Source organism: Xyrauchen texanus, chromosome 21 (assembly GCF_025860055.1).
Source record: "Xyrauchen texanus isolate HMW12.3.18 chromosome 21, RBS_HiC_50CHRs, whole genome shotgun sequence".
In the NCBI taxonomy this organism is placed as follows: Eukaryota; Metazoa; Chordata; class Actinopteri; order Cypriniformes; family Catostomidae; genus Xyrauchen; species Xyrauchen texanus.
Genome location: NC_068296.1, coordinates 3,868,656 through 3,883,980, shown reverse-complemented (window position 1 = coordinate 3,883,980; position 15,325 = coordinate 3,868,656). Strand labels below are relative to the sequence as shown.

Below are 15,325 nucleotides of genomic sequence, written 5' to 3'. Positions count from 1 at the left end.
CTGCAATGAATGGACCGTAAAAGCACTGCTTATTCTACCATTTGTTTTTAGTTGATTATGCGTAACTGCTACATTTGTCATCATAACGTCTAAACAATTGAAATAACACACATATTGCATATATAAATCACAAGAATAAAAAGTAAAAATATAAATACAAGTTTATTATTTAATAAACATTTTATTTTTGAATTTTGGCAGGGTAGGCAGTGCCTAGTTTGCCTACCCAGACCGCACGTCAGTGGAAAATACCCGGTATGCCAGATTGCCAGTCCAGTCCAGCCCTGCCCTAAACCTAACCTTAGTAACAGCGAACGAGACTCTTGCGAGACTTAGGCTGCCGGGAGTTACCTTCTACATACAGCCATGCCAGCGTCTCTGTCACCTTTCAAGGATTGTGGGTAATGCCGTCCAAAATGTTTCACATGAAATAATTGCTACCAAATTAAATTGAAAATAAATACTGAAAATATGACCATTAATAAAACTAAAAGATAACCTTGTATAAAATTAATATAATGATACAAATAATAAATAATAGTTAAAATGGTTTGAATACTATAATAGAATTATTCACATTAAGCGCGCTAGAAAAACTTGAGTTAAATAGATATTCTAAATGTTAAAATATAAAATACAAATCTTTAAAATAAAACTAGATGGAGGCCTGAATGAGGACAAAACTACCTAAAATAGTAATAGGCCTAATAATACAAAATAACAACGGTAATAATAATAAATGTTTAATATAAAGTATGCTAAAAAAAAATAAAGCTCAGTTTTTCCAGATTTTATAGGCCTATTATGATTTTAAATGTCCCATTTTTTTGTAGTTAGGGTTAAATAAATATTTAAAATGTTTAAATATAAATCTTATGTATATAGGGTTAAATACAAATATATATTAATTAGGGGCCAAGCACTGAAGGTGCGTAGAAGGCATATTTACTGTTTACTTCCGGTCCCTTGGCGGTCCTAAAGATGGCGCCGTCTTTAATGTGTGACGTCACATGATATCCATGTATTGTGTCCGTTAGTATTATTATTATTATTACTCCTCCCAAATGGCAGTCTATGGTAACCTATAGACCGTTTGTAGGAAAATGGTGAAATTTGGCACACTGATAGAAGTGGTCATGAATAGTCTCCATAGCGAATTTGGGACCTCTAGGACAAACTCCATAGCGCCACCACCAGTCCAAAAATCTTTTCAACCATTTGTCCTAGAAACAACATTTTTGTCTGATTACTCTACACTTAATGTTTCAAAAGAACCCCCATACCTTATAACTCCACCCATTACAGTAGCTGCCATCTTGGATAATTATGTTAACAGTTTAAAAGTTTCACATCCTTCAAACTTTGTCTGATTTGTCCAAACAATGGCTCAAAATAATCTCCAGACCGAGCCACACAGACATGATGTAAAGAATTTAGATTTTCACCTTTGTTTAAAAGTTACAGCAGCACAAAGTTACGAGGTTGATGTAAAACTGGTTGTGAGGCTGTATCTCAGCAACATTTGTCCTATTAAAATGAAACTTGGTTTGCCTCAAGAGGCCCATGGTCTGAGGGCACACGCAGAGTTTTGTGACAGTGCCACCTATGGGTCAAGATATGGGAAAAATTGCTTTTTTTGCTAGTAACTTTTGAACTGTATGTCCTAAAATCAAGGAGTTTGGTGTCTGTGGATTCCTTTGGTTGTGCAGATTTCAACAATACCAGTTTTTCCCATATCGGCCATCCTGCCTCTCCAACATATTGACATTTATTAAAAAATTATATATGTTTTAAATACATTGTCAGATTTCAAAGAAAATTGGTATGCGTCATCGACATCATGTCCTGATGATACATAAGCAGTTTAGAGATAGTGCCACCAATGGTTCAAAACATAACCTACCCGTGTGTGCTGACTCTAACCTCAGAAACTCTCTTGTCCACAGAGCGAACATTTTAATTGAGTGGTTCAGTGTGTTAAAGCACTGATGTATTATTTCAGGGTTGTGGGTTTGAGTACTTGAATATAAAGTTGATCATGATAAAAGCTGCGCTGGAGTGTGGTGCGGTGGATAGCTCATTGAACCGGGGAGTGTAAAGGTGTGGGTTCAAATACATCTGGGGGCAATGTTATCTATGCTTGCTCGGTGAGATCATTGAGTTGTTCAGTGGTTACCATGCTGGTGCTTGGCTCTGTAATTGCTGTTTGCAGCTATGTTATTAATAGTAATATTAAATATTACAATTTAAAATAAAACTAGATGTGGGCCTAAATGAGGGATTAAGTACCCATAATAATAATAATAATAATAATAAATTAATACAAATAAAGCATGATACAAAAACTGCCCAGTTCTGCCAAATTTTATAGGTATATCATGATTTCAAATGTCCCAATTTGTGTGTATTTAGGGTTAAATATATATGATAAAATATTGATATGGCCCTAAATGAGGATCAAAGTGTGCAAAATAATAATAGGCCTAATAATGATAATAATAATAAAAAATGGATAAAATAAAGCGTGCTAAAAAAAAAAAAACTGCCCATTTTGATTAAAAAACAAATCACATTTTTGTGTATTTAAGGTTAAATAATTTTTTTACATTTTTTAAATACAAATAGAAATTTTTAAAATAAAACTATGTGGGCCTAAATGTGTAGGCCTACCTAACATTAAGCATTTAAAACCGATTGGCCTAATTAATTAAATAGATTTAATTAAAAAAAACTTTTTTTTTACATATTTTTCAAAATACCATAAAACACAACAAATATTGTGTTAAAGATATCAACTTTTAAGAAATTAGTAGGCTACTGCATTAAAATATTTTTCCTTAAAATCCCATGTATTAATTTAGCCAAAATCTAAAATTGAAATCTTAATTGAATTTAAACGATTTAGCTAACAGCCAAAATTAGCCTACATAATACTAAATTTACTTTTTAATTAAACAATTTAAAAAAAAAAAATTTACTTTTATCAATAAAATAAATTATTTTTATAAAATTATATTATATATTTTTTATTATTGTACTTTAACATAAAAAATTCGAATAAAATGTTAATAAATTAAGTTTTTTTTTTGTTTTTGTTTGTCACGCTCTATATTTGCACACAACTGTGCGCGCGCGTGTGCTTATTATTGTGCGTGAGAGATAAAGGGTCAAAGAGTCCCGCGCATCATATATTTCGTGACATGGTGGGTGGTTCTGTTTGAATCATTTAAAAAGACCCAGTACGAAGAGATACAGACAGAAAGAGAGAAATAGAGTGGGCAAATCCACGGCACCATGACGCACAGGTCGGCGCATATCCTCCAATGATGCTCCGTTGACTCTCTGATCCAGAGGAAAGCAGCGCGCGTCTCAAGACAGGCTTCTGCCATGGACTTTCTCAGCTGCCTTGTCTTATGGATATCGGTCCTTCTGTACGACACCTGCGGGGTTCTGTCGCTTATACGGAACAATGGAATAACAGAACCGGAGTTCATCCGCAGGTGTGTGCAGGCGCATAATGCGCATCGGCCGCGCGTCACTCCACCTGCGGCCAGCGCACGCTCCATGGTAAGACAGGTGTTCACTTACACGCAGGTATTTGTTAATCATATCATGCATGTTGCATTGGCTATGCATGTTTTTGAAACGATGAGCATCTCATTATCAGAGCAACCAATGTCAAATTGATATGCTCATATTTATTGACGCATGCATTTGAAAGCATCTTGTTTACTCAATCTGTTCTCTCAGTCTTTCTCATCAGCTGTTCCTCATCTTCGTTTTTGCATGCATATGTATGTTTGTTAAGACAAACCTGTGATAACATACATGATTAAATTAACTATTTAACATGTATCTGCTGTATATAGTACATTTTCATCATGGTACATATGTGCCTTTGTTTTGTGTCTAAATGTTTGGTTTAATACCCAGTAAACAGCTACACACAATAAATCACTCTGGTTGTCATGGTAATAGAGAGATGTTTTTGTATGAGGGGCATGTTTTTCCAATTTGAGGAGCAATAAAAGGCTCCTTATTGTGTCTGAGTCAAGCTGGATTATTATTCTTTTTTATTCTTTTAAGAAGGTTCTGGAAGGGTTTCCTATAGGCAATAATAAACATACTTTATGCATATGTCCTATTCTCAAATAAATCTTTATTAATGATCATTTTAAATATATGTTTTATTTGGTTTAGATGCATTTTGTTTATTTTACTGGTATCCAGAGATTGGACAAGGTTGACTAAATCATAATGTTTTCTTCTGTAAAGGCTTCAAATCAGGTTGTAGGTCAAGCATGTATTCAGTACCATATACTGTAATTTTAGGGTAAGGGCTATGATTGGTTAGAAAACGATGTTACTGAAATATTTCAATAATGTGACATATCTAAACCAATTACACAGAATTGAATGTGTTGTCTAAAGTCATCTTTATACTGCAAAGGTGGCACAGAAGGTGCATCTGAAGTGGCATGTATGCCAAGAAAAGTTGCATTTATATAGTCTGTTTAATGCTGCTCAGATTTAGCATAAATGCATTTACACACATTTACATTTATGCATTTGGCAGATGCTTTTATCCAAAGTGACTTACAGAGCCCTTATTACAGGGACAATCCCCCCAGAGCAACCTGGAGTTAAGTGTCTTACTCAAGGACACAATGGTGGTGGCTGTGGTGATCGAACCAGCAACCTTCTGATTACCAGTTATGCGCTTTAAACCACTATGCCACCACCAATCCACCAATTACAACCGCATAAATAATGTTATGAGATGAACATTTTAAATCTAAAATTATGAGTATAAAAATACTGTATGAAATGAATGAAAACATGAACATAAAATGTTAATTTGAAACTTAATTTCAAAGTTTAACCGTCCTGATGTGTTCAGAATCTGCAGACACCTTTTGCATTCACGGGTCAATTTTGACCCGGTGGAATTCAAGCTTATAAATCCTTCATAACCTGATGTTTTCATCTAAAACTGTGTGTTAACTGTTCATACATGTAAGAAGATTGAAATTGTTGGTATTTTAACTGACAAATTCAAATATTTTAATTAATATGCATTTTTAAGAAATAATAAAATGTTGAAATTCTTTGGCATTTCAAAATATTTAATTAACTACAGATAAACCAGTGTGATACATGTGAAGATATATATTTATCAACATTTCTGTGAAGTTTTATCTAAATATAACGTAATATAGAATTTATATGAACATCTAATGTGAGAATTACTAGTAATTTAAATGAATTTCCTGTTACTCAAAACTGCTGAAAACAACCTGATGGTCAAAAGTGACGAAACCAACATTTATTTTCAAATAAACTTCATCAAATCAAGTTAACAACTCAACTTGACAACATTAATATTTCTTTACTATGTTTTAAGCAAACTTATTAACTTGCATCAGATGCTGCGGAGTAAATTATGAACAATTTCCTCTTTCAAGCCCTATTTAGATTAAAGTGTCCATGAACTCTGGCTCTCGTCACACCCCCTTTAGACAGTAGTACCTCTGATTTAATTTATTTGTTATGTTTAATTTATCTGTCATGTATGTTTTGTACAGGAATGTGTGTGTGTGTGTGTGTGTGTGTGTGTGTACACGTTTATACTACATTGTGTAAAATCTGAGATCACCTACCTTGTAGGGCCCAGCCAGCGGTCCCCATGAAGGAAATGGCTTATTAAACATACACATTTTTTAAAAAATTTAAAAATGCAAAAAGGTTTCTATGAGGGTTAGGTTTAGGGGTAGGGTTAGGGGATAGAAATGATCATTAGATCCGTATAAAATTTAAAAAAGTCTATGGAGAGTCCCTACAATGATATAAAAACAAATTTGAGTGAGTGTGTGTGTGCGCGCGCCTGTGTGTGTGTGTACGCGCCTGTGTGTGTGTGTACGCGCCTGTGTGTGTGTGTGTGTGTAAGGTGCATGTTTGTAAACAAGACGCAGTCCCAGTGAGAGAAAAAAAGTGTGTGAGAGTGTTTGGGAAAATGTAAGTGAAGTAGAAGTACCAAAAAATATCTAAATATTATCATGTGTGAAGCACGGGTCAAAATTGACCTGTGAACACAAAACATTTATTTATTTTTTTACATTTACATTTACATTTATGCATTTGGCAGACGCTTTTATCCAAAGCGACTTACATTGCACTTATTACCGTGACAATCCCCCCGGAGCAACCTGCAGTTAAGTGCCTTACTCAAGGACACAATGGTGGTGGCTGTGGGGCTCAAACCAACGGCCTTCTGATTACCAGTTTACCAGTACTGTGGTTTAGACCACTACACCACCACCTCTCCATTTTTAAATCATATCTCTCAAACAATTCTATTAAAAATATGAAGAAAAAAAATTATTATTCGTATTTTAATAATTTTGATAAAGACCCAATGTTTGGTTCCCGTACTAAAAACGATGTGTTATTTAAAAATGATTATCTACCTCTTCCGGGTCAAAATTGTGTTTATTACCAGTGACAATATGAGGGTTAAGGCTGCTCTGATGCTGCATTTCATTTATCATCAGAAATGCCTTTGATATAGGGGCTGAGAAGGGTTAGAGCAGGCATCATTTAGTCAGGCTTTCATGCGGCATTGTGTCTTAACGCACATTTTGAGCAGGCACAGAGCAGCCGGTGTAATAACATTGATTCTGTTACTGTTCTGCTGTCGTCTGTGTCTGTATCCACAGTCTTGGGACAACGAATTGGCCAAAGGTGCAAGAGATCGTGCGAGACACTGCAGGGCCTCTTATAACCCTATGCTGACACATTTCGGGCACCCGTTGTTTGGGTGGATGGGGGAAAACATCTGGCTGGGAGTTCCATTCTCGGCCTTCTCGGTGGAGAATGCCATACAGAGATGGAGCAAACGAGGAGCTTACTCGCTCAAAAGCAACAACTGTTCGAGGTTGTGTGGACAATATGCACAGGTGTGTTTTCACAGCTCTTCACACTTAACATAAAAATCTTGCATGCAGTAGCATTTATTTTATTTCTTGCTAAAGTAGCTTTAAAACACAGTTCATGCAATTCAATTAATGAGAATAATTTGGAGCGTTTACAATTTTCAGTAACTTTTTCACTTTCTCTCATCAGTTTTGTGTCCGTTTATTCTATGTTTCAGTTAATGTGGTCTACAAGCTTCAAGGTGGGCTGTGCTGTTAATGTGTGCTCGAAAGGAATCGAAAACTTCTCCAGCCACCCAGAATCCACCATTTTTGTGTGCAACTACGGCGATACGTAAGTTAGACTTTGGATGACCATAAGAAATTGTTAGGATGTAAACAATTATTTAAGATTGGGAGTGACCAAATGTTAAGCTTTAAAAATCAATCATTAAAAAAAATTATATTTATCAACCACTAATCTGAATATTCTGGGGTCACGCCTCCTCGATGTCTGTTTTGGTTACAGCCCTTCATTGATAAAACTCCTGGTTGTAAACATCCCATTTCTATCTCTATATGAAATGCATAGTATTTGATTCTTGTTTGATCTTTGGTAGCTGCATTCTTGGATAAAGTCAAACAAATATATTATAGTACGATGTCTCTTGTGGTAATGTTATTTTACCTGTTCTAGGGGACACGTTCACGGTGTTACTCCATATATATCAGGTGTGGCGTGTAGCGGGTGTGGATCAGAGATCTGTCAAGACAACATCTGTAGTAAGACCAGTTGCAATGCACAATAATGAAACGTTACAATAACACTCAAACAACAGATCTGCTACAGTTATACATCATTAGAGAAATACACTACCTGGCCAAAAATAAAAGTAGCATACTCTTATATTTCATTGGACCGCCTTTAGCTTTGATTTTGCCGTGGATTCATCGTGGCATTGTATCGACAATCTTATGCAACATCACAAAATGTATTTCCATCCAGAGTTATACATTTTAGGCTATTGATGACGGGAGTATGGAACCACTCTGGAAAGTCTTCAAGCACATCCCAAATACTTGCAATGGGGTTAAGGTCAGAAAGGTCAGGACTCTGTGGTGGCCAATTAATGTGTGAAAATGATTCCTCACGCTCCCTGAATCACTCTTTCACAATCTGAGCCCGGTGAATCTTGGCATTGTCTTACTGGCATGTGCCCGTGCCGTCAGGGAAGAAAAAATCCATTGATGGGATAACCTGGTCATTCAGTACATTCAGGTAGTCAGCTGACTAAATTTTATTGCCGCATTACCTGTCTGAGCCTAGAAATGACCAATTGACCTTCTTACCCTGATGCGCCCATCGCTTTGGAATAGGGTAAATCTGGACTCATCAGACCACATGACACTTTTCCATTGACAAGCGTTTTAGTGATCTCCGAACACGATCATTCAAGATGTTCTCCGACCACATTTCTTCCGTGAAGCTGACGGTTCATCACTATCCTTCCAAGTTTTATTAATGAGTTGGACAGTTTTAACCCACTCCAGTGATTTCAGCAATCTCTTTAGTTGTTCACTTTGCTTGATGCAGGACAATAATTTACCCCTCCTGAAACACAGTAACATCTTTTCCACGACCACGGGATACGTCTTCATCAGTTAGGATTTAAAGATTTGTTGCCAGCTGAAACATATTAATCACTGCAATAATGATCCAACCAAAGGCTCTTAAGTATCTGCTTATTTAAATCCAAATGGCAACTTGGCAAAAACTAAAATGCAAAGACTCCTTGGCAGATATTGTGGCCTTTGCATGGATCATCTGAAATGTAATTCTCATTAAGACATGACATTTGTCGCATTCAACTACAGATCATCATATAAATATAGAAACGTTGCTTAAATGGGTTCCAAAATACATTATGAAAAGTGTATTAATAGTATTTCTGGAATAAAATAACAGCACACTCTTAAAAGTAAATATGTGCAGTTGTCTTAAAGGATTAGTTCAACCAAAAATAATACTCACCCCTGTGTTGTTGTAACGCTATATGACTTTTTATTTTTCTTAACAATAAGGGAGTAATTGTGAGACAATTTTGTGCTCAGTGATGTCATACAATGCCAGTTTATGGCAACAGTTCACGCAGACCCCTCGAGACATTGGGGCGTTCGTGCAAAAATCTTTGTTTATCAAAAAACAGGTCCTCCAGAGCAGTGGTTCTCAACCTTGTTCCTGGAGGCCCCCCAAAACTACACATTTTGGATATCTCCCTAATCAAACACAACTGATTCAACTCATCAACTCGTTAGTGGAGACTCCAAGACTGGAATTGGGTGTGTCAGAAAAGGGAGATATTCAACCCCAATTGTGGAAAAAGTTGGGACAGTCGAGTGTTTACCACTGTGAAACATCACCATTTCTTCTAATAGCACTGAAGACACAAGTTTGTTAACTTTAAAAAGTGGAACTTTCCTCCATTCATCCATTGTGCAATGTACGAGGTCTTTGTTGCCGAATTGTGCTCTTCATAATGCGCCACACATTCTCAATTGGAGATGGTCAGAACTGCAGGCCAATCTAGCACCTGCACTCTCTGCTTATTCGGCCATGCACTTGCAATCCAGGCAGTATGTGGTTTAAAGTTGTCCTGGTGGAAAATGCCAGGACGTCCCTGTAAAATACGGTACTAGATGGCAGTATATGTTGCTCCAAAACTTTTACATATCTGTTTGCATTAATGGTGCCCTCACAGATGTGCGAGTTACCCATGCCATGGGCACTGACACACCCCTGGCCCATACAGACACTGGCTTTTGGACCTGATGCTGATAACAGCATGGATGGTCCTTTTCCTCTTTGCCCTGGAGAGCACGATGGCTGCTCCACTGTTCTACTTTCCATCTGAGATGAGACCGAGCCCAGAGAAGTCGGCGGCGCTTCTGGACAGTGATGATGTACGGCTTCTCCTTTATATAGAAAAGTCTTAACTTGCATCTGTGGATGCAGCGGCGAGTGGTGTTGACTAACAAAGGTTCACTAAAGTAATCCCAAACCCATGTTCATGATATCCATTACAGATGATGTTTTTTAAGACAGTGACGTCTGAGGGGTCAGAGTTCACGTGCATGCAGAAGTGGTTTTAGGCTTTATACACCATATTTGACCAGATTAATTTAATCTTTTCACTATATTGTGCACCGTAGAGGGTGAAATGCCCCAAATCCTTCCCATTAGTTTTTGGGGAACATTGTTCTCAAAGTGCTGGATTATTTGCTGAAGCATCACTTGGCAAATTGACAAGTCTCTAAAGATCGTTGCTCTTGAAAGACTCGGCTGTTTTTGAAGGCTCCTTATATCCTATGACACGATTGCCTCACCTGTCTAACATTATTTGAACTTGTCAAATTGTTATTAGTCTTAAATTGCCTCTGTCTCAACGTTTTTGGAGCATGTTGCAATCATCTGATTTGAAATTACTGTACATTAAAAAAAAACAATACAATTCACAAGGTAAAAACATCATATAACGTGTAGTTGTAGTGCTTTCAATATAGCAAAGGGTGAATATAATTTACAAATCACTCCTTTTTGTTTTCACTATAATTTTTCATACAGTCCCAACTTTTTCGGAATTGGGGTTGTACAAAATGTGCAGTGTTGAGGGGCCTCTAGGAACATGGTTGAGAACCACTGCTCCACAGCGATTGTGACAACAAAACACAACACAGCTGCACCCAAAACAGGGAACAGAACTTCCTAAATATGTCTGAAGAGTTTGTAGTCGAAGAATCGATGCATTTCTATGCCCAGCCGGTCCAAAAACTTCAAAAACAAATAAGGCTGTGAAGGGCCTGTTTTTAGATAAACAAAACAAGTTTTTGCTTGAACGCCCCAATGCCGCAAGCGGACTTCGAGAACTGCTGTTCTCGTGCCCTATCATATGAACACGCACTAAATAATACATTCGATTTCAGTTTGTTTCTCACCAAATCTTATCGTATGCTTTCATAACAATCATGAGTCTCATGAATAATTAATTAGACTTCTGAATTGTACTTTTGTGTCCTTTTGAAGCTTGAAGAGGTGGTCACCATAAACTGCCATTGTATGACATCACTGAGCACAACATTATTTCACAATTTCTCCCTTTGTGTTCAGAAAATGAAAGAAAGTCACGAAGGGTTATAACATCACGGTGATTAAACAATGACTGAATTTTCATTTTTGGTTGAACTAATCCTTTAAAGAGTTATTTACCTGATCTTACTCTTAAAAATGACTTTCATTGGTTCATCAGCATTATTCATTCATACAAATTAGGGTTTTTCAAACTTTTTGAAACCAATGACCCCAAATAGGATGGTCCACTTGCAAAAAATATAAAAGCACTATATATTTTAATATATAAATACTCTTTTATACGGAGTAAGAAATGATTATGAATATATTATTACAATACTATTAATAATACAAATATTACATGAAAAAATTACTTTATATGAAGCTTTTAACCTTTTCTGCCCACTATTAATGTTACATATAAAATTAAAAAAGAAAAATTCATGATATTGAAATTAATTGAGCCTTTTTTAAAAAAAGGGTTTTGTGTGTGTGTGTGTTTATATTAAGTACACTTTTTACCTCTGACATATATTTTATTACTATCATACTCATTTTTAAAAATCCCTCAGGAGTGCACTACACCCCCCAAAAAAAACAACCTTCAAAGCTATAACTGATTAATTTGCAAAATACATTTCTGTTTATTGTCTATTTTTTCAACTATTTATTCCTTTGCATCTTAATGAATACATTTTGCCTTTTTCATTTTCATTTCATTTTCAATTTGCATTCTCCCAGTACGATGTCTTTTAAACCTGCATCTTGCTTAGATATGACTGGATGTATCTCTTTACAGGAAATGATTGGTTCCCTGGGTGGGATTATGGCCCCACCTCTTCAGCCCACATTACTTCCTATTGGCTGACTAATCTTGGACTGTGCCTACAAGGAGTTTGCTGGACACTCATCTATTATGCAACACATTAATGTCATCCTGTGATCCTGTTTCCTAGCATCTTAAAGGGAAATTTCACCCAAAAATAAAAATTCTGTCATCGTACTCACCCTCAAGTTGTTCCAAACCCATATGACTTTCTTGTTCTGAATGTAAGGCACTGGGTTTGGAAAGAAATGAATGTGAATCTATAGCAAATATATATTTCCTGTTGTGTTTATCTCTTAATTTAACTCTTAACTCATTTATTTTAGTGGCATAAGCATTACTCATTTAACTTAGAAAAAAGTTAAAATTAGATAAAATAGAACTGTCATTCTTCATGTAACCAACTATGTTAACATTGATAGTTAAATAAACTTTATTTGATATTTTATACTCTTACTAGTTGTCTTGTGTGGTTTTCTGATGCTCTTTTAAGGTGTGTTGCAACCTATCAGAATTGCGTGTGAAGTTTGTGAGAATAGTGTTACACACACTGTCACGACACGTTCTTGATGATTTTACAGTCGCCATGGAAACGGTTGTACGTATAGCACACTGTAGGCCGTGAGTGAGAACATGTATGAGTCATGAGCTATGAATTATATTTTGAAGTAGTTCTCTGTTTATTTTTCTGAGTAATCAGTCAACAGTCCAGTATTTTAGTATGAGTAATTTTTTTATTTATTTGGGATGTCAGTATCAGAGAAAATGAACACGAGAAGTCTAGTTTAAAATGCATGTGTCAAATTCTTAGGAATGTAACCTTTGTATTTATGATGATTTAATTTATATATATATATATACACACACACACACACACATATATATATATATATATTTGTATTTTTTTAACAAATATACATTTTTGAATCTTGAATATAATGATGCTTTTTGGGGGGTAATTGCATTTGGGGGCTCAGTCACCATTCACTTTCATTGTGTGTAAAGATTAATTCTGACAATTGAAAACTCAAACTACAAGAACATTATGAATATTATATATACAAAATTATGTCAAACAACTTTTCTTTGTTTTTCTTTCTTTTAATAAAGATGTTTTTCTTTATTACAATCCAGACAGTTAAACTGAAAATATGTTCATTATAGAATAGGTGTATTCAATCCATGCCTGTATGAAATATATATTTTAATGCATTATTTTATAACTTAATAGATACAGGTAATAAAAATGATCTTACAGTGGTAACAAAGTAATACACTTTGAATACAAATATACTGTACAAATCTTATTAATAATTATCAATAGTTTTCAAACTATTGATTTTCTACAAATATGAATTTTGGAATTGTAAATATTATGTTTTAGACTATTATTGCATGTGGGGTCTCTTTCACTTTCATTCTGGGTCATTCTGACATGTGTACAATTTAGCCAAACTAACCAAAGTGGAGTGGTGGTGGCGTAGTGGGCTAAAGCACATAACTGTTAATCAGAAGGACGCTGGTTTGAGCCCCACGGCCACCACCATTGTGTCCTTGAGCAAGGCACTTAACTCCAGGTTGCTCCGGGGGAGATTGTCCCTGTAATAAGTGAACTGTAAGTTGCTTTGGATAAAAGCGTCTGCCAAATGCATAAATGTAAATGTAACTACTTTTGTTTGTTTGTTTTAATGCAGTATCTAATGAATTATTAGATTCAACCAATCAAAATGAGCCGCACATCATTGGTCCACCACCCACATGGTCCTTTCACAGTATCTTTGCAGGAACATCTGAACAAACGATTAAACAGACATGCAAAGTACTTGTAATTTAAACCACAAGTCAAGAGTCTAGACTATGATGAGTGACTGACTGAGCTAAAGAGATTCCTCACAAACTAATGTAACTAGTGTAAAACAATGACACATACTGCATATACTGATTCAACGTGTTTACAAGTTTGAATAATAATCCTATGTGATTCTGTTGTGTAGAAATGCACAAAACATTTGTTTAAAGCTTGATTGGTGCATTTGAAACAGAATCCTGCCTTCATGCTGCCTTTAATCTGATTTGCTTCACAATGGCGTCCTAGTGATTGAATTAAATACTTGTAAATCTAGGCCAATCTAACTTATTCATATCATGAGAAACTCAGTGGGGAGCACAAGACAGAATCTGAACTGCTATTCACACAGAATTATGGATACAGTACCCCAATAACCTGGAGTTGCTGGAAACGTTCCTAAAACATTTATTTATGGATTTAGGCAGCTGAGATCCTTCTATCGAAGTGCGTGGAATGGTGTTCTGACTGGATCTGTATATCTACATTTGGGATTATATGCTCTTCATGCTCTCATTGGTTACTACTACAGTCATCTTGGCTGCACTAATCCCACCACTGACAACTGCAAGAGGAGGCCAAGACAAACTCAACAAGGCTTCACGGCACGTACAAATGGAGCTCAGATAAAGATGTTCAACTGTAGCCAAAACACTAAACATAATGAAAGACCTGAGAGCATCAGTTTTGACGAGAACATGGATGATGATTACAGAACATTAGCTGGGCCCGAATGTAATGAAATGAATTGTAGAGGTGATCGTTTTGTATACAAGGATCCTTAGAGGGATATAACTGGGCATGATGGTGTATCTGCACAGGTAGAGATGAACCAAATGGAATGTGACGGTGAATGCAAACATATTCCAATGGATAAACCTGATCCTGTTGATCCGGATAATACATCAAGTGGAGATCCTGTGGTCACCACACATGTGGGGCAAGTTCGTGGCCTGATCTTGGACAATGTGCATGTGTTTAATGGGATTCCGTATGCAGTTCCTCCTGTAGGGGCCATATGCTAGGCTCTAACTTCTCCCGTGTCACCTTGGTCATACACGTCTGATGCCACTTTTCCCCATCATGCATGCAGGCATGTGCTGGAGAGTTATCTCAGCTATGTCCACCAAAGGTATTTCATGTTATGTAAAGATATGTATGGGCAGTGGTGGCTCTGGGTTACTGACCAGAAGGTCAGGGGTTCAAGATGCCACTGTTGGGCCCTTGACCCTATCTGCTCCAGGGGTGCTGTATGTTGGCTGACCCTGCACTCTGACCCAAGCTTAGCTGGGATATGTGGAAAAAAAAAAAAAAACGTATTTCACACTATAAATAATATAAAAATTATGTATAATGTGTGACCATAATAAACGATTCTATTATTATATATTTAGATTCATTAGTGTTGTTATTGGTGCTTGCTAAGCAGTATTGGGGAGTAACCTGCATTACACGCAATGGCTACTAGGATGCGCATGTGTGTTTATGCTGTCTATTACTATATTTCAACTCAGGGTGTTGTCTAGTTTTACATAAACTATGAATGCATGTTTTATTTACATAATATTGTTACCCTAATGATTTAATGTCACTATTTAAAAATACAGTAACTACCA

At 36.1% G+C, this 15,325-nt stretch overlaps 1 protein-coding gene across 1 annotated transcript; it reads left to right on the top strand.

Moving 5' to 3' along the window:
- The first annotated feature begins 3,264 nt into the window (after positions 1 to 3,264).
- LOC127661239 (GLIPR1-like protein 1) lies at positions 3,265 to 12,259 on the top strand. Its single transcript, XM_052151864.1, has 5 exons — positions 3,265 to 3,567; positions 6,717 to 6,956; positions 7,151 to 7,266; positions 7,609 to 7,694; positions 11,837 to 12,259. The coding sequence occupies exons 1-5, from the start codon at positions 3,388 to 3,390 to the stop codon at positions 11,965 to 11,967; spliced, it is 753 nt and encodes a 250-aa protein (XP_052007824.1). The 5' UTR covers positions 3,265 to 3,387; the 3' UTR covers positions 11,968 to 12,259.
- Positions 12,260 to 15,325: the final 3,066 nt, after the last annotated feature.

Excerpts from the sequence above, each read along its gene's own strand:
- LOC127661239 (XM_052151864.1), top strand. The coding sequence starts at position 3,388 with ATGGACTTTCTCAGCTGCCTTGTCTTATGGATATCGGTCCTTCTGTAC. Across the intron at positions 3,568-6,716 it reads CGGCCAGCGCACGCTCCATG|TCTTGGGACAACGAATTGGC; the intron begins GTAAGACAGGTG and ends CTGTATCCACAG. Across the intron at positions 6,957-7,150 it reads TGTGTGGACAATATGCACAG|TTAATGTGGTCTACAAGCTT; the intron begins GTGTGTTTTCAC and ends TCTATGTTTCAG.